Source organism: Harpegnathos saltator, unplaced genomic scaffold (assembly GCF_003227715.2).
Source record: "Harpegnathos saltator strain DR-91 unplaced genomic scaffold, Hsal_v8.6 scaffold703, whole genome shotgun sequence".
Lineage (NCBI taxonomy): Eukaryota > Metazoa > Arthropoda > Insecta > Hymenoptera > Formicidae > Harpegnathos > Harpegnathos saltator.
The window spans coordinates 129,182-149,260 of NW_020230542.1; the positions used below are offsets into that span (position 1 = coordinate 129,182).

The 20,079-nt window shown below is 34.9% G+C and overlaps 2 protein-coding genes across 2 annotated transcripts in view; both read right to left on the reverse strand.

Annotated features, from left to right (window-relative positions):
* Gyc88E (Guanylyl cyclase at 88E) overlaps nucleotides 1-20,079 on the reverse strand; it is a 43,745-nt gene that overhangs the window by 10,786 nt on the left and 12,880 nt on the right. The window contains exon 7 of the mRNA XM_025305606.1: nucleotides 5,026-5,531. The gene's annotated coding sequence lies outside the window, so the exon portion shown is untranslated. The remainder of the gene's footprint in view (nucleotides 1-5,025; nucleotides 5,532-20,079) is intronic.
* Nucleotides 10,605-12,846, reverse strand: LOC105187781 (uncharacterized). The gene is made up of 4 exons (XM_019843445.2): nucleotides 11,702-12,846; nucleotides 11,255-11,492; nucleotides 10,861-11,130; nucleotides 10,605-10,772 (listed from the first exon to the last, which is right to left on the reverse strand). The coding sequence occupies exons 1-3, from the start codon at nucleotides 11,799-11,801 to the stop codon at nucleotides 11,016-11,018; spliced, it is 453 nt and encodes a 150-aa protein (XP_019699004.1). The 5' UTR covers nucleotides 11,802-12,846; the 3' UTR covers nucleotides 10,605-10,772; nucleotides 10,861-11,015.

Sequence of the window (20,079 nt, forward strand, 5' to 3'; positions counted from 1 at the left end):
AAGGTGGATAATGATGAGCTGAAATCTGTAGTGGAAGCGGATACATCTCAAACCACGCATGAATTAGCAGCAAGGTTTAACGTTACTATTCCAACAATATTGGATCACTTGAAACAAACTGGCAAGGTAAAGAAGCTGGATGGGTTCCGCATCAATTAAACGAGCGTCAGAAGAGAAATCGTCTCGAAGCTTGCCTTTCTTTATTATCACGACATAAAGACGAACCATTTTTACATCGTATTATTACGTGTGATGAAAAATGGATTCTTTTCGACAATCGCAAGCGTTCGGCACAATGGTTGGATATAAGTGAAGTGCCGAAACACAATCCGAAACCGAATATTCACAAAAGAAAGCTAATGGCGTCTGTTTGGTGATCCAGCGCTGATATTGTCCACTACAGCTTCATGAAACCTGGTCAATCGATTACAACAGATATTTACTGTAACCAACTGGATGAAATGAGGAGGATGCTTGCGATTAAGCAGCCGAGATTGGTCAATAGAGACAGGCCAATCCTCTTGCAAGACAACGGTCGACTACATGGCACACAAACAACGTTGCTCAAATTACAGCAGCTGGACTTGGAAACTCTCTCCTGTCACCCACCATATTCACCAGACCTTGCATCAATTGACTATCACTTTTTTGAAGCATTAGACCACTTCTTGCAAGGAAAAATATTCAATTCTCAATAAGCTGTGGAAAATGCCTTCCGCGATTTCATCGTCATTCGTTCTTCAGGCATCTTCGCTGCTGATATGAATAAACTACCGTTAAGATGGTAGAACTTTGTCAATAGTTTAAGCGCATACTTTGATTAATTTTACTATTTCTGATTCTGATTCTTTGAGATATATTAGGAGTACAAATAAGTTTCCGCCGTTTGATAAAAGATGGCCCCACCAGGTTATGTTGAAATTGTCAGATGTAAAACGTAATATCGTAAGTTTGGACATCTGGTAACAACATAACCTTGAAGTATTAGTGACTCCGTATCAGCATCACATAATTTTTTTCGTGAGAAAATGTTAAGTTTTGTGCCGAATAAGCGTCATTTGCGGGAACTTTTGATGTACTTCTTTAATTTGAAAAAATCTGCAGCTGAGGCACATCGATTGCTTGTAGAAGCATATGGTGAGACTGCTTTAAGTGAGAGTTGTCATGAGTGGTTTCAAAAGTTTAAAAACGGTGAGTTTGACGTGGAAGACAAAGAACGTAGTGGAAGGCCGAAAGTGTACGAAGACACGGAATTGGAAGCATTATTGGAGGAAGATTAGTGCCAAACGCAAGAAGAACTTGCACTTACATTAGAAGTGACTCAACAAGCAATTTCACATCGTTTAAAATCGTTGGAAATGATTCAAAAACAAGGAAATTGGGTTCCATATGAACTGAAGCCGAGAGACGTTGAACGCCGATTTTGCACGTGTGAAATGCTGCTTGCCAGGCATAAAAGAAAGGGTTTTTTGCATCGTATAGTCACTGGTGATGAAAAATGGATCCACTACGATAACCCAAAGAAGAGAAAATCATGGGGACCACCTGGCCATGCTTCAACCTCGACAGCCAAACCGAATATTCATGGAAAAAACTCATGCTGTGTATTTGGTGGGATCAGCTTGGTATCGTGTATTATGAGTTGCTCAAACCGAGCGAAACCATTAGTGGAGCTCTCTACCGAACACAATTAATGAGATTGAGCCGAGCACTCAAGGAAAAACGCGCCCATTACTACTCTAGACACGACAAAATTATTCTCCTACATGACAACGCTCGGCCACATGTTGCAAAACCGGTCAAAACCTATTTGGAAACACTTAATTGGGAAGTCCCACCCGCCGTATTCATCAGACATTGCCCCTTCCGATTATCACTTGTTCCGGTCGATGGCACATGGCCTGTCCAAGCAGCGCTTTACATCATATGAAGATACTAAAAATTGGGTCGATTCGTGGATAGCCTCAAAAGATGAAGAGTTCTTCCGACGTGATATCCGAATGCTGCCAGAAAGATGGGAAAAAGTAGTAGCTAGTGATGGACAATACTTTGAATAAAACGTAATGTACCGTTCTTTCACAATAAATTTCTAATTTTTGATAGAAAACGGCGGAAACTTATTTGTACTCCTAATAATAAACCAAACTTTTGATTCGAAATCGGATATTTCATATTTAATGACCTAATATTAATATACGTTACTGATCAAAGATATATGATCTTGAATAAATATACATTAAATATATTTTAATATATATATATATCTTTTTTCGTGCGGATGGAATGTCGCACATGCGAATATAAATAAATAATGTAAAACAAGGGATTGAAAGTACTGAAAACTACAATGGAAGAGATCGGGTCAATAAGGGCGTTTTTTTGCCTCATAGGATTTACAAAAAACAATTTTTTTTGTATTGTATGATCATTAGGAATGTCAAAAATACCTGGGCAAAAATACCTTAAGGCAAAAAAGATCTCGAACCTTAAAACCAAAATTAATTATTAGTCTACATATATTATTATAGAATCTAAGCTCTTTTCATGGCTAATGAGTGAACTATTTTATTATAAAATATTTTCTCTCATTATAATTTTCTGCCGTCATATTAACGTCATTTTAAATTATCAAGAGATTTTGAAAATAGTACTGCCCATTATTTGTCCTATTGGACAAATGAAGATGAAGAAGAAAAATCGTCGTAATTATTAGAAGATGCTCAAAAATAATGATCGTAATATTTAATATGTTCAAAAAAAAAAGAAACTTGAATAAAAAAAATAAAAAATAAAAAAGAAAATAAAAAAAAATAAAATAAAAAAATTAAAACATCTCTGATTAAATGATAAAAACAATGATCATAGGTATGTCAAGAATAATAAAAAATTAATTTTTCCATTATGAGCCGTATTCACTTTCACCTTAGGCATGATACATGTTGTAGTCTAAAATGACGTTGACATGACGTTAATGTGATGCCAAAGAAGTACAATGAGTGAAAATATTTTATTAGTTCACTTATTATTCATAAAAAGGGCTTAGATATCACAGTAATATAATATAGCTAAGTTAATAATTAATTTTGGCTTTATCAATCGAATTTTTTATCACTTAACAATTATTGTTGACATTCTTAATGATCATACGATACAAAAGAAAATTGTTTTTTAAAAATCCTATGGGAGTAGATAAACGCTCTTATTAATCATTCTCCTTCGTGGTTGGTAATTCTCAATACCTGTAGTACGATTGCAGTAAACGCGATGGTAAGATAATAAGAAGAATGTCTACGAGGGATTGCTTTCTGAAAATACCTTTAAAAAATGTTTCTGATGAATATTAAAATCAAGAGGCACGGTAGTGCTTCGTGCCAAGTTCAAACGCAACGAAGTTGTATATTTATAACGTCCATCGCATACGATCATCTTGCTTTCAATGATATTTTGATGATACTCATCGTGTATCCTAATCACGACGATTACTGACCCTGCTCACTAAAAAGAATGGAACTCGTGTGTGCGCGATGTTTTATCTGAATTAAAATCGACTTCCCATATAGGTAAGAGCGCGGTTATTATTGGACTGTTCACGAATTCGCTCACGTATGCTGGCTCGCCGATGACTCTGCACCGTTGATTTAGTTACGACGTTCCGACAACACAATACATCCTCGGGCTTCGGTTATTCGCAAGTCGAAAAATGCATCTTCAATGTTTTCTAGCTTCTTTTCAAGTCCTGTCAGGACTTTCCCAAATGCTCGATTATCCCTAATCCTTAAAGGCTACCATGGGTGACACTTCACCCCATGCGAATTTTTGATCTTATTAAAAAACATAACCACACTGATAATACTAATTTTACAGGTATTTATTCAGTAGTGACAACATTATGGGAAAACAAATCAATTCTCGCATATACTTTACTATAAACATAACAAAAAAAGTTAGCTTAGGGTGGTATTTGATGGCAGCTTTTAAGGGTTAATGATTACAAGCGACTCGTGATAGCCGCCTCTAAGACGTTATTCTCGGTGAAAAAGACGCAAAACGTTTCGGACAACGAGTAATTTGAGACCTCAAATTGTGAATGATGACCCGTTTTTATCCCCGAATAATTGCGAAAGAGACAATGCGATAAAATCGTTCGGCTGCGAAATAGGTTTGTCCTTCACTCTAACGAGCCGATGATATCGCGCGTCCTCGGATGTCGTTTCGATCCCGCGTGCTGCTTTCGCCGAAGTTTACCGAATTTTAGATCATAGATCTTGAATTGCCCCGAAGTATTCTATATGCGAAATACCATCTCTCGCGAAGAGAATATCTCGCCGAATATCTTATCGAAGTTGCGCGCGCGCGCCATGTGGATAGTTTGCGCGGCCGCATCTGCATTTCTATTTATACGAAGCACTTTCGGCAAAATATAGAGTCACTAGAAAAATATCCTGAAATAAACACCCGATCGAATAAATCGCAGTTACCTCGCTCCTAACTCTGTGCCAACTGAGGACGCATTTTGCACAGAATGCGTCTTCGTTATGTACGATGCGCGATAAAAAAGAAGAAAAAGAAGCAACACTTAATTCGTCAATGTGGTCACATCTCTCCCATTTTTGGGGGACGAAATTTATCGTATCACGATAATGATTCTCCGTCGTGAACGCAAATAAGATTTTTTTTCAAAGAACAAAATTATCGTTCTTCGAGTATGTGAAAAGATGAAAGCATAATATGCAATGTTTCGGAAACACTTATGTTTATTTAACAATCATAATATTAGTCCACTAATTCTATTTTTCGTAGAAATTCTCGGAAAGCTACGAACGACGAGAAAGACTTCTACGAGGAATTAAGATTGGTTAATAATTGATCAAGGAACTTTCCTGTCCATTCGCACAGTCGACCGAAAATTTTTGTCGACCATGAAAATAATTATCGCCATATTATTAGCCGAAAATTACTATATAATTGTCGCCATCGTTTAGTCGATTATCCGCCACGTATGAGAATAGCTTCAATCGGAATTACCTACTACAGTCTCAGCAATCGGATATATCTTCGCCGGATGCTTGCTCTCGAAGGTGGACACACGCTTCCGGATCTTGTAGGCACGTCTCTCTTTTTCCCTCTCTCTCTCTCTCTTTCTCTCTCTCTCTCTCTCTCTCTCTTTTTCTCTCTCTTTCTTTCTTTCGCAAGAGCCGCAGCAGGATTTTCAAGGTTATACCGGCGGGTAGGACAGACTACAGATCACAGCTGAGTGCCGGCATATAGCACATTTCGCGAAACGCGGAATCATGTGTCCGGTGGCACAGAGTCGTGTACGGGATAATCGGAGGGATTCGATACGATCTCCCACCAGGCTTCCGCGAATTTTCAACCTCGTCTACCTCCCCACTTCCTCCTTCCTTCCTTACGGTCCCTCTTCCTTCGTTCCATCTCCTTCCCTCGGTCTATTTAGGCTACTCCAGGGGCGATCCCTCCTCGCCGAGTATGCACGTTTCCGTCGTTTCCGCCTCCTTTTACTCTTTCGTAATCTGTAATCAGAGTCGCATCTTCATTAAGCATCGAAATCTTGAAAACGCGAATCGCAGGAGGAAATTGGAAGGAAAGGGAGGTTGTCTGTCCAAATCAGGGCGATAAAAAGGAACGTTCTTGGTGTACAAGTTAAATAAAGATGTTAAAACTGAAAGCTCATGTATTACTCTTCAGAGTAAGATTCAACTTTGAAGACCTCTGTTCTTTTTTCTAATCAATTATTATGCCCTCTCATAATAATTTTCTACCAAAAAAAATGCTGGAGTAGAGCTAATTCTTAACAAAAAATCACTTCACAAACTGATCCAAGAGTTTACTATTTATAACTATTTATAACTAGCGTCGTGAAAATTAAATAAAACAAAAAAAGAAACCCATATTTTGGAGAATACCATTCGCAAAACATTGTTATATCATAAGATATCATATTAAGATTCGGCCCTGTTTGCGACAAACTTGGTTTTCTCGTGGCTGTTAGCTAATAAGATTCTGAAGTATCTGCTTCGTGCGGCTCCATAATGGAATACGCTTATAATTGTCCGTCCGGTTAGCAATTTCAGTTAATTAGGTTGAGTCGTGTCCAGACGTGACTACGGTTTGTACTACAGAGTCGCAAATTGGTATTGCAGTTTAATCGGCCAAGTACGATCGAGAGCTCGCTTCGCATTTACCGGTAAGCTGTTTGTATTCACGATTAAACGCGTATCATGAATCCCGTTAGATTTTTTGTATCGTGTACCGTGTACACATATATACATGTTATGAAAAATATACAGAGATAGAGATGTTTATATAGTCATCCTGCGATATAATCTTACTACGACGAAAAATGGCGTACGTGATGAAATTTATCATCAACAATTTAACGAAACTAATATTAACACAATAATAATAATAACAACATAATAAGTACGCATACATTCGTATATGAAATAAATATGAAAAAGTATATGCGCGTAAACGTATTCTTTTCTCCGATATCTGTGATTTATCAATCGTGCAATGAATTCATGAAATTATCAGATGATATATCCCTCCTCCCCCCTCTTTATTTCTCTCGTTTCACTAATATATTTATAATTAATATATTTATAAAAAAGACATCAGTGAATGGAATAATCGTTGATCCAGTGAGCTGTATGACGGCTGTACAACGACGAGTACCGTAATTAGCATACCGTAATAGTAGCCGGCGAGAAAGTGAGGGAGGAGTCTTGAGGGATGCAGCAGGTGTTATAACAGGTAAGTCGCGACTCACACAGAGAGCCGATACGCTTGCACTGACTCGACACGGGTGCACTGTGTGCGAGGAACACGAGCCAACGAGCGCGGGACGCACACTCGCGAGATCAATCTCCGAGCGAGAGAACACGTGCGGGAGTATCAATTGCGCGGATGCGCACGACTTTTCCCTCCCCACGGGCGGTCACCAGCCGAGCGGATCGAACGACGGGGGTGGCTTTAGCCGTGTACACGCGAAAGACAATTTCGTGAGGAAGCCAATAAGGAGTGTCGGGATATATACGGAAAGTTGCGTCCAGTTGTATGAGCGTCCCGCTGTGTATTTCGCGTCTCGCGATTCTGCGTCTTTCTATCTCACACAAATGGCACACACAGGCAAGCCCGCAAGGAACGAAATAATAATCCTTTCTGCGAAAAAAGAAAAGCTCACGTAAAGTATTAGCGAGAAAGTATTACTTCGAACAGCATATTTCCATTGTAAGAGTCCTGTATCGCATAATAGATAATGGTAACAGTGATAATAATAACAGTAACAATAACAATAATATAATAATGATAATGATAATAATGATAATGATAACATTATGTTTCATACTTTTAGCCAAAATGTATAAATTTCTTAAAGTGAGTTTAATAATATTTGAATGATAATGACAACAACAATGATAACAACAATAATAACAATATTGATAATAATAATATGATGATGGTGACGAAGAGGAGGAGGAGGATGGGAGGAGGATAAGGATGAGAATGAGGGGGAGGGAAGGGGGAGAGGGATGAGGAGGAGGAGGACGACGACGACGAGGACAGTGACGGCGACGACGACGACGACGATGACGATGACGACGATGATGATAATGATGATGATGATGATGGTAATGATGACAGGAGATTTGGCTGTATCTATTCGAAGAAACTTCTCTCTGTGAATTCACGTTTGTAACTCGAAAGGAATATAATCAATTTTCTAGAATGGATAATATCAAAACTATAAGCTTCCATTATAACGACTGCAGAAACAGCTGACAAAGCAACGATTTCGTAATTAGATAGCATAATGGAGAACCGTTTACCACTATTTTCTTTTCAAAGTAGCGACACGAATGTTAAAGGTTTTATTTTATTTATGCAATTTAGCCAATAAAAAGTAGAAGTATTTTTGACCTGAGCTATCCTTCTTTATACTTTAGAAATATTATGATATTATTGTGTTGGAAATATATTTTCAAATTTATTTTGTTTTTTTATTGTTTTATTGTTTTTTATTTTATTGTTTTTATTTTATTTATTTTATTGTTTTTCATTGTTAAATTTATTTTATTTGTGTATTTTTTAGGGAGTGTGCACATAATTGTGTCAATCATCATAGTTGTATTATAATACCAAATTTTTACTAGGACAGTTTTTTACAGAAATTTCTGTCCTTTCAAGAATACCTCAAGATTCTCAAGGTACCTTTGTTGTTTACTCTGTTTATTAATGATATTAACATATTTGAAAATAGTAACTCTTTGCTTATGCAGATGACCTGAAAATCTTTCGTCGTATTAATAATGCTAATGATGCTGATCTTTTGCAGCAGGACCTAGGGAGGCTTGGTGGATTGATGCAGAATTAACAATTTATATTTCGATATTTCCAAGTGTCATGTTATTCGTTTTAATCGTGGAACTAATAAAAATTCGTTCAATTATAATTTAGAAGGCAGATAATTTTCAAGTGTTGATCGTGTTCGTAACTTGGGCATTATTTTTACTTCTGGCTTATCATTTGAACAACACATGAAATCTATTGTTTGCAATGCTATAGAACACATGATTTTATTTATAAGACTTCTAAATATTAAAAAAACCGACAAATATAAGAATTCCTTATATCGCGTTAGTATATTCGTATCTTACATATGGATCGCTATTGTGGTTGCCTTATCAGAAGAATCATTGTCTTTTAATTGAAAGGATTCAGCACCGGTTAATCCGCCTTGCCAGGTCCTGTGTGAATGATCCCATGTCTATTACGGATCATAATTATTTATCTGAATTTCATAGCGTCATAATTTATTGTGATTGGAATCTAGATGTACAGTTCCGGATTTGACGTTTCTATTTAAAATTCTACACAATTATATTAATTACTCTGCCATTCTTAATGTTCGTAAACTTCATATGCCAGCTAAACCGATTTTGGGACATATTTCACATTGAGCACCATTGCACAAACTATGGTAAATTTAGTTGCATTAATAGAATGTTATTAATTGCTAACAGATATTCGGCAGTCATTGACTTCTTCAATAATACATTAAATAGTTTCAAGCGTAATCTGCGCACAATCCGCGTTTTATCATCTCAAGTACAATAATCACAATATTTATTATTAATATGCATATATTTTACTTTATTTTTATTATTATTATATACAATTTTATTATTTTCATGATATATTATTATCTATTGCTCTCTGATGTCTTGTGCTTTTAATTTTATACCAAAGAGTGCTCACCAGTACAACGATAAATAAATAAATAAATAAATAAATAAATTTTATTTACTTACTCAATGCGATGCTAAAGTCTCGATTTTGCACACGAAGAGTTGCAGTAAGTCGTTTCTCTTTCAATTCCATGTGAAAGTACGATTTCACAGAACTCAACGATCGTTTTTTTTTAATTTTCGCAGTAAGAATATTCCAAATTCACTATTTACATTACAAATTCACACCGTTTCACTATGATCAGTCTTTAATAATTATAAATACAATAATAGAATAAGCAAAATCCTACGTGTTATTATTTAATTTTTTAATATTCATTCAATTGTTAAAGATATGAATTTTGTTATTACACATTATGATCTTTCACGTTAAAATTCGAGTGAAATGTTGCAACGAATTTATCGAAATAAATTTATTTTTTAGAAATAAATTTTATGATAATGTCAAATGTAGTAATGAAAATGTAGTAATAAAAATCTAGCAAATGATAATGTAAAGTCGACGTCTTCGTTGAACGATTGGTACTGACTGAAATCTGCGACATTATCGAACACGAGGCCGGCATTTCCTGCTGGTCGACGTCAAACTTGACGTTACGCGCGTCAATGAAACAATAAGCTATTACAACTACTGATTACCAATGAGTTATACTAAGGCTATTGGATAAAGTGATGAGACGCATTGGTAGTGCACAGACACGTCCACAATTCTTGTAGATATAGCAAGAGGAAAGAAATAAGAAATCTGTTAAATTCCCTCCATTTTTTACATGCAGAAACTACTTTAAAATAATGATAAATAAAATTGTATTAAAATTATAAAATGTATTAAAATTAATTAACAATGTCATAAAAGTAACTCTAAGAAACTAAAACTAAATAAAATTGTAATAAATAAAATTATATTAAAATTATAAAATGTATTATTGTATGTATGTATTATATAAAATTAATTGACAATGTCATAAAAGTAACTCTAAGAAACTTAATTATAATTTGACTGAAAATATTGTGTGAAACATAATTTACTACTACTACTATTACTAAAAATTATTTTTTGTTATGCCCTTATCAATTCAATAATTAATTTGATTATAATTTTTTTGAAACACAATAGAGAACAATTTTTACGAAAGTGCAGAATGGAAGGACGAAATTTACTATAATTTATCGATAACCAAATTGCGCATCATATTCATATATCTTACTACAAAATGTATAAATGTTGTGAAAATTAAACAAATAATTCTTTATAACTATCTTTTATGATACATATGATTTTTATATAATGCACATACATATATGCGCACGTATATTCAGACATACATACGCCTATATAATAATATATACATTTTCTCTGCCCTCTCTCTCTTTTTACAGATATACTTCTATTGAGCAATCGATGCACAACGGCTCAATTGTTTTTATCTTCATGTCATTTTATTCTGAGCAATTTTCCTTTTGAGTGAAGTCACTGGTAGCATTTTTCTTAAGTTTAGAGACCTAATACAAATGCAAAGATAATTAATCTAACAAGACGGCGAATCTGTCATATATAATATATAAGCTCGTGAGATAATAATACACTCACCAACTTAAGTGGTTTTATTTTCTCAAGAAACTTATTGCTTTGCTTGAGAGGACTCTGCAGTATTTTTTCGATGCTATTAGAACGGATTGGGGAATATTGTTGATAGCTTGTGAAGCTTTTGTTTAAACGTTGCGGAGATTGCTGACGATAGCTGCTCATGTTGAGTAAGGAATTATATTTTCTCGTCGGCGTGCAGTACTTCGGAATACCAGACGAAACCGCTTCTTGATATTGAGATGTGTATATTTTTGCAGGCATTGGTTGGTTAATCTGAGATATAAATGATTCTTGTGCATCGTTACACGACTACGCGATTCGTCTTTTATTTCATTATTTCCAAATTAAATCTCAACAAATTAAATTTATATATTAGTCTCATTTTTGGTTCGCTTACTTCTTAGAATTGGTTCCCTTTGGCTTAATCACTGGTGAAATATCGCAAGGTATATTACGTTTCTTATTAGTGAACTTCGATTCTATTTTTGATGTCCTGTCTTCTTGATTATTTGATGTCGACAAGATCATCGAATTAGGAGTGCTGCTGATTACTTTATTGTCGAGAGAAACGATGCTATTGGACTTGGGCGGCAGGGTGACTTGAGAGAACGATGATGTTTGTCTTCCAAGAGATACTGCATTATTATTCGAAATAAAAAAATTATTTTATTAGTGAGATAAAATTTCTTATAAATTAGTAATATATTGACTAACTTATCAACAATACAAAATTGTCTTCATAATTTAGAATTATAATTGTACTGATTGTAGATTAATATACAGAAAACTCATCAACCGAATTACTAAGTGATTCTCTTAAACACTATTAGCAGATTAAACTTACCTTTATTTTTTATAATGCCCACAGAATGTACTTTTTTAGGCGCTTTTATAGGACCCTTCTTACTAATTGTAACTGATTCCTTCTTTAATTTATTTTTCATATCAATTACTGCTAATGAATTTTTGTTCTTGCTGTCGAGTTCTGCAGTCCCTGCATACTCTTAATTATTTCTATTTCAAAGAAACAATTATGTTTAAATAACAGCATATCTACTAAATCTACTAAACAATTATATACTTGTTTTCGTATCAAGAGTTCTTGAAAACGGAATTTTTTTATTCATCGCTATATTGATAAGCCTAGGATCACTTGTGAAACGTTTTTGATCTCTCAATCTGGATGTACTTCTACGTTTCGCACTTACTTGTGTGTTTGATATATTTGTCTCCGATGGATGAGTCGTGGATATGTTTCTCCGATTCGTTTTTTTGAGTAGCTATACGCTACGTAGAGAATACTTATAAGGAGCGAAATCGAAGCTATCGTGAAAAATAATAAAGATTTAATTATTTTAAATTTGGAGGTGATATTTTGTTTGTGCCTAGCTTCTGTTGCACTAAACAGATGCGCGTTAAGTTCAGAACTCGAAGTTTCCAAGGTTTCCGTAATTCGTTGAATATCACATGACTTATCATCCGTCTGCGATCCATCTTCAATTTTATAATGCTTCTATGCGACGCTCAAGGTCTTCTTTATTCCTCTAAGTAATTGTAAAGTCGTAGCATCTTCAGCCTGATCATTTAACACTTTTTTTAGATTAACTAACAATTTTACCGCTGTTCGTCCGAGTGACTGTCCTTATCATTGGTACACTTGATATTTAACGCTATTTCAGATGACGCCGTAATATCAAGACGTTCATTATTATTATTACAAGATGAAGTTCTAGCTAATGAGTTTTCACTGCTGACAGTTGTAGTTTGTAACGTATCTTTTGGTACCACACATAAGTCATAATGACTTATGTGTGGTACTATACTTTCATTATCACAGATTTTTTCTTTACGGGATACTTCTATATTTTCTTCCTGGCTTTTAGTGATACATACATTTGTTTTATCCGATTGCTGAGTATTATACAATTTATCATCAGATATCTCAAAAGTTTGTAATTTGTTTGATATATGTAGACTTGCTAACAGTTCTGTATTGGTTTTATATTTTGTATCCAAAATAGTCTCCAAATTATCAATTAATTTACTTGCTTTTGGATTATTTTCGGCTTTCACTAATTTCTTGAGATCTAATAATAAAGCGGTTACCATTGTCTGCTTACAGTAGAAATTGTTTACAGTAGAAACGCAACCAGTAAATTGCAATTCGATCTCTTTTAAAAAATCTTCCCCTATATTACCAATATTTGCAGCGGATTGCTCCGATTCGCAGCTTTTGTCATCTTTTATTTTTTTCTTTGGCGAAGTAGATAATTCAATTAAATTACCTATAGTCTCATCCTCAAATACTGGTAGTAAATCCGACATCCATAAAGTATTATTTGAAATTAAGTTATCCGTATCAGCTGATAAAGAAAAAGAAAAATAATAATAGAATTCTAATTTTTTGAACACTTCCTGTGTTTTTAGTCTTGGTCACGACAAATTAATAATTATTATACTAAGATAATTAGAAGTCAAATAATGGAAAACAACTCTAAAGAAAAAAAAAGAAAAAAAAAAATGTTTTAGTAAAGCAAAGAAGAAATATATAATATAAGAAATAAGAAATATATTTAGATTATTTTTATAATAAAATCCGAGAAACTATTTATGTTAATCTTCTACCAGGAAAAATATAATGCAATAAATACGCGAAGCGTCAAATAATTTCAACGAACGAATTACAAAGAGTGCTTAATGATTTTCAACAAAGATTGTAGGTTTGCACAGGATGTAAAGGAACAAGATTTTGAATATTTAAATTATTAGAATTCTCCATTTCAAAGAGAGACATGCTTCTTTTTTCTAAGATTTTTATTCTTATTGGAGATATATTAATAAAATTTATTTTTTTCTTTGTTTTATTAAAGCATTACACGTACACGCGCGCGTGTGTACACATATATGCATATGTACAAGTTATATTATTATTCTACTATCTATATGTAATAAATATAAAATACTTACATATAGAATCTGTTTTTACACTTGGTTCTTCAAAAATTCTTGAGAGTGCTTTAGCTTGAGCTAGTATTAATTTATTAACTTTGCTAATGTCCTGCATTTAATTTTAAATGTTTGTTTTATTACATAAAATAGTTTAAAAAATAATTGTATGGAATCATCCATATTAATTAGTAATCAATTGATGATTATACAGAACAAGAGACATTTCTATACATGTAAAAACCACAATTAATCTTTAATTTGATATTATAAAGATAAAGAAAAATAAATTAAGAAATAAACAAAATCACATAGTTAAAAATATCGATGAGTACAAATAAATTCTGCATATATTATAAAGGACAAAATCTTAAATTACTTGCATCATTATTAATTATATGAAAGTTACATTTAAAACTTATAACTTTTACCTCTCTAAGCTTAATCAGAAATGATAGATATTAAAAACAGAAATTTATGAAAAGATTAACAAACTTCTATCTAAGGCTTGAATATAAATGATGCATGTTACTTAAATGTTTCTTTATAAATTTTTTCGCATATTTTTTTGCCAATTCTGATAAGTTTTTCATAGAAGTCTTTGGTAATCTTTCAAAAATTCTTTCTTATATCATGGAGAAATGTTCTTTATTTTGTACAATTACCAATTAATTTTTATGATATTAAATGTAATAAGTCACAAATTAGTAAGCTACAAAATATTCTTTAAATATTTCATAGTAATGCAATATATAACAATGATAAAAAGACAATCTTACAATAAATACAGAATTTGAAGAGCTAGTAAAATTTGTGCTTTTATCATATTTTTTATTAAAACTTGATTCCGGTATAAATACATTAACATCTATTAATTTATTATTTGCATCTTTACTGTTCTCTCCTTTTATAGAATTAGATTGATCAGTTTTCTCCTTCAAAGGAACTGTTTCTATTAATATGATAATTTAATATTAATCTTTCTGTTATATTAAACAAGTTATATTGGATTGATTTAATCTCTATAGAATGTTCAGCTATATATCAGGTGTAGTAAAAAGAAATCCATTATTTTTGCATGAAATTGAAGGCTTTTTTAATTACCATAGTTAGAATGATCCGATTTAGGTCAAATATGCGCCGTTTTGTTCGATAACTTGTTGTCATTTTGAAGGTAATTTCATTATGCCTCTCTCATAGAAGCCCTCGTCCCTATTGGCAAAAAATTGAGACAGTCGATTTTCACAAGCCTCTCTTGAAGCGAATTTTTCACCAGCAAAATTGTTCGCCATGGACAGGAACAGATGGTAATCACTTGGCGCCAGGTCCGGACTATAAGGTGGATGCATAAGAACCTCCCAACCAAGCTCCCGGAGCTTCTGGCGAGTCACTATCGATGTGTGTAGTCTGGCGTTGTCCTGACGGAACACAATTCCTCTCCTATTGACCAAAGCTGGCCGCTTCTGGGCGATTGCTTCCTTCAGACGGTCCAATTGTTGACAGTACAGTCCGAGTTAAGAGTTTTGCCGTAGGGGAGCAGCTCATAGTAGATAATTCCCTGCCAATCCCACCAAACACACAGCAAAACGGCTTCCTGGCCGTCAATCCTGGCTTGGCCACCGTTTCCGCCGGCTCACCGCGATTCAACCACGACCGTTTTCGCTTGACGTTGTCGTAAGTGATCCACTTTTCATCACCAGTGACCAACCGCTTCATGGTCGACCCAAATGGGTCGATTTTGTTGCGATTCAGCAGCGATTCGCAGATGAAAATTCGGTTTTGCTGTGTGTTTGGTGGGATTGGCAGGGAATTATCTACTATGAGCTGCTCCCCTACGGCAAAACTCTTAACTCGGACTGTACTGTCAACAATTGGACCGTCTGAAGGAAGCAATCGCCCAGAAGCGGCCAGCTTTGGCCAATAGGAGAGGAATTGTGTTCCGTCAGGACAACGCCAGGCTACACACATCGATAGTGACTCGCCAGAAGCTCCGGGAGCTTGGTTGGGAGGTTCTTATGCATCCACCTTATAGTCCGGACCTGGCGCCAAGTGATTACCATCTGTTCCTGTCCATGGCGAACAATTTTGCTGGTGAAAAATTCGCTTCAAGAGAGGCTTGTGAAAATCGACTGTCTCAATTTTTTGCCAATAGGGACGAGGGCTTCTATGAGAGAGGCATAATGAAATTACCTTCAAAATGACAACAAGTTATCGAACAAAACGGCGCATATTTGACCTAAATCGGATCATTCTAACTATGGTAATTAAAGCCTTCAATTTCATGCAAAAATAATGGATTTCTTTTTACTACACCTGATATATCACTATCCAAAAAATATATATATATATCTATATATATCACTATCCAAAAAAGCATATTTATATCATTTGCTGATATTAATGATTTGATACTAACAAGACAGAATTCAATCTTTCCATAGAAGAAACATGTGATAGGTCAGAGAATATAGACTGTTGATTCTGCTTAATCTCCAAAAAATCTTTGTTTAAAAGAGACAACATAATATTATCAGTTTATGAAGTTACTTTTGAGATATTATTTACAGATTGTGATCTTCTATTTAGGTACTGTAATTTTGTCAGTGATATTTTATCCTTTCGTGATAATGAATGATGAAGATTAAACTATGGCTTAAAAGTTGAGTTTATAGGAACAAACTTTTCTCTGAAAACATCCATATTTTATTATCTTTTTATGTTTAAAATCTTTTAAATCTTATACTTAAAACTTCTTTAACATATGATTCGTTACAGATATTAAATTGATCTAAAATTAATAATTTGAGCATGTCTACATCCATAATGATTATTTTGTCATTTTGCTTAAGTATTAATTTTTTACCTTTTGCTGTATTACTATCATAAATATTTGCATTATTTGCAACAAAACTGACATTTTCTTCCTTCTTTTTTATATCATTTGAACCTGCTTTATCTTTGATCAAAGATTCATCCAGTGTCTTGTTCACCATTTCCAAATACTTCTTTGTGTATTTTGGAGTAGCATTATCTTTGAATACCACTGATTGCTCTTTTTCTGCGCTCTTACCATTCTTATTCTTTAATGTTTGCTGCAACATCACCTCGAAAGAATCATCTTTTTTTTTTGTTGTACACTGAGTTGCAATGAATCGTTCCATGAGAGGGGAAATGGAATACCCACACTCTGGTATATGGTTTGTTCTATTTAGCTGCACTAGTAAGAAAAATATATTTGTCTCATTCTAACTTATTACACTAGTTTAGCAGTGCAGCTAAAAAGAACAGACCATATATCAGAGTGGGAGAACTCCATTTCCTCTCTCGCGGAACGGTTCGTTGCAACTCAGGATATTCAGCGCTTTCATACAACACATTGAATGAATTACTGTCCAAGTCTCTGAATTTTTTTCGTTGCCAACGAGCTTGCCTGCTCGTTGCACTCGATATTTTTGGATACAGGAATCAGTGGCGATGATAACGTTAAATTTTCTAAATCCTTCACTTTGGGGCTATTTAAATTTATCAAATCATTCATCCTGCCAAGAAAAATACGTCTCTTTGATAGTTCGTTAAAAGACATAGGGGAAGAGCATAGACTTTTGCATAACGCATAATACACAACGCATAAGAGAATCAACAAATCAGAGTTCTTCATTTCTGTCCTAAGGAGGGAAATGAAGAAAACTAATTGGTTTATTCTGTTATGCGTTATGTATTATGTGTTATGCAAAAGCCTGTGATCTTGCCCAAAGTCTTTTGTTCGTCTCCGTGGCGGTTGGATGTGGTTCCTATAACTACACATATTTTTGATCTTGGGGATTGCGTACGCGTTGTCCCTATTTCTCTTTTATTTCCAAAATCGTTGTAATTGGCGTAGGAGAATGAGTGTAATAACTCTGCTCAAAGCTCATATTGAATGAATGAATGAAGAGAGGAACCTTCCGTGGCGGTTGGATGTGGTTCCTGTAACTACGCATATTTTTTGATCGTAGGGACTGCGTACACATTGTCCCTGTTTTTCTCTTACTTCCATACTACTGGAAAATAGCCTTACAGAATTTCATCTACCAGGTCTGTAAATATGAAACCGGAATTTTGATATACAGAGTGTTTCATTTTAATCGCCCTCATGCAAATATCTCGAAAAATATAGAAAATATGAAAAATGTTTTGAAGAAAAGTTGTATGGTTCAAGGGGAACATAAGATGGCGCCAATAAATATCAAGTCTGTAAATATGAAACCGGAATTTGCCCATAGATGACCCTAGCTGTCAATGTAGTTACCGTCAAACCGCGTAATTGGCGCCATTTCCATTTGTTGACATCTGATAAAGATTTTCAACTCACAACAATACAAGTTTCATACAACAGCATAGTTTGTAACAGCGTTGAACATGTCGAATTTTGTGCTTCGAAGCTACGATTTGCGGACAGCATTGATTTTCTGTTACCATTTGAAGAAAACTGCTGCAGAATCGCATCGAATGCTTATCGAAGCTTACGGTGAGCATGCTCTTGGTAAATCACAGTGCTTTGAGTGGTTTAAAAAATTCAAACGTAGCGATTTTGACGTGAAAAACGAAGAATGTAGAACCGAAAAAGTTTGAAGACAGCGAATTGCAAGCATTGTTGGATGAGGATGACGCTCAAACACAACAACTCGCGGATCAATTAAATGTGACACGAGAAGTCGTCTCCATACGTTTGAAAGCCATGGGAAAGATCCAGAAGATGGGAAAATGGGTTCCACATGAACTGAATGGAAGACAGCAGGAAAACCGAAAAACTACTTGCGAAATGCTGCTTGCCAGGTACAAAAGAAAGTCATTTCTCCATCGAATTGTGACTGGCGATGAAAAGTGGATATATTTTGAGAATTCTAAGCGTAAAAGATCATGGGTAACTCCAGGCGAACCATCGACATCGACTGCAAGGCCAAATCGCTATGGACGGAAGACAATGCTTTGTGTTTGGTGGGATCAGAAAGGTGTGATTTATTATGAGCTGCTAAAACCTGGCGAAACCGTTCATACTGAATGCTACCGACAACAAATGATCGATTTGAATCAAGCTTCGCATGAAAAACGACCAGAATATCAAAAAAGGCAATACAAAGTGATTTTGCTTCATGATAATGCACCATCACACACAGCAAAACTGTTCAAGGAAACGATTGAGGCATTTAGTTGGGAAATACTTTCGCATGCGGCTTACTCATCAGACTTGGCTCCGTCCGATTACTACTTATTTGTATCGATGGGACACGCACTTGCTGAGCAGCGCTTCACTTCTTACGAAAATGTACGAAAATGGCTCGATGACTGGTTTGCTTCAAAAGAGTAACAGTTTTTTTGGCGTGGCATCCACAAATTGTCAGACAGGTGGGAAAAATGTATAGCTAGCGATGGGCAATACTTCGAATAAAATATTTTTTATCATTTTCATACAATAAACGTGTATTTTCTATACAAAAACTCCGGTTTCATACTTATATACCTGGTATCTACACCGTGAGAGTGACGTTGGTGCAATACCCTATTTTGCCCAGAGCCATTTATCAGGGGGTACGATCGCGGATACAGGGTGCATTCCGATATTCACTGCTAGTACTGCGATAGTGCTGTGAGTACGTTCCAAAATGCATTGCAGTAAACTTTCGATGAGCCCGTGAAAACGTGTGACATCCTACATTTTGTCGTCACTTCCTATTTTCGTTACTGCTGGCGAGGTAAGGCATTCGCAGTAGAAAGATGGCTGCGCTCGAAAATATGGAGGAAACTTGTTTGTTAGATGCTGTTACCAACCAAAATTTTACATTAATTGTAAACAGGAAGGATGCAACCAGAGCACGAAACGATAAGAAGAAAATATATATATAACTTGTATATATACAGGGTGTGTACGGTATTTGAGGACACTCATGTATGTGAATATAATTTCTGGAGAACAATTTTGTTTGTTTTTTTCTTGTTAGATCATCAATGGAGGACTATAAAATAACGCAAGAAATGAAGAGACATACAGTTATCGTCGCTATATGCGCGAAACACACCGATTTAGAAATCTCCAATTTTCTCAATTGCGCCCCATCATTCGTACATAAGGTTCGTCGTGAATTGGAAGCATCAGCTGGCGATGTAGAAACTGTTGCAAAACGCAAAAAACATGAGGAACGTTCGGACACTACTAGAAATACACAATTTGTCCAACAAGTACAAAAGATCGTTGACGAAAGCCCTTCAAAGTCCATAAGGGCCATTGCGAGGGACCTG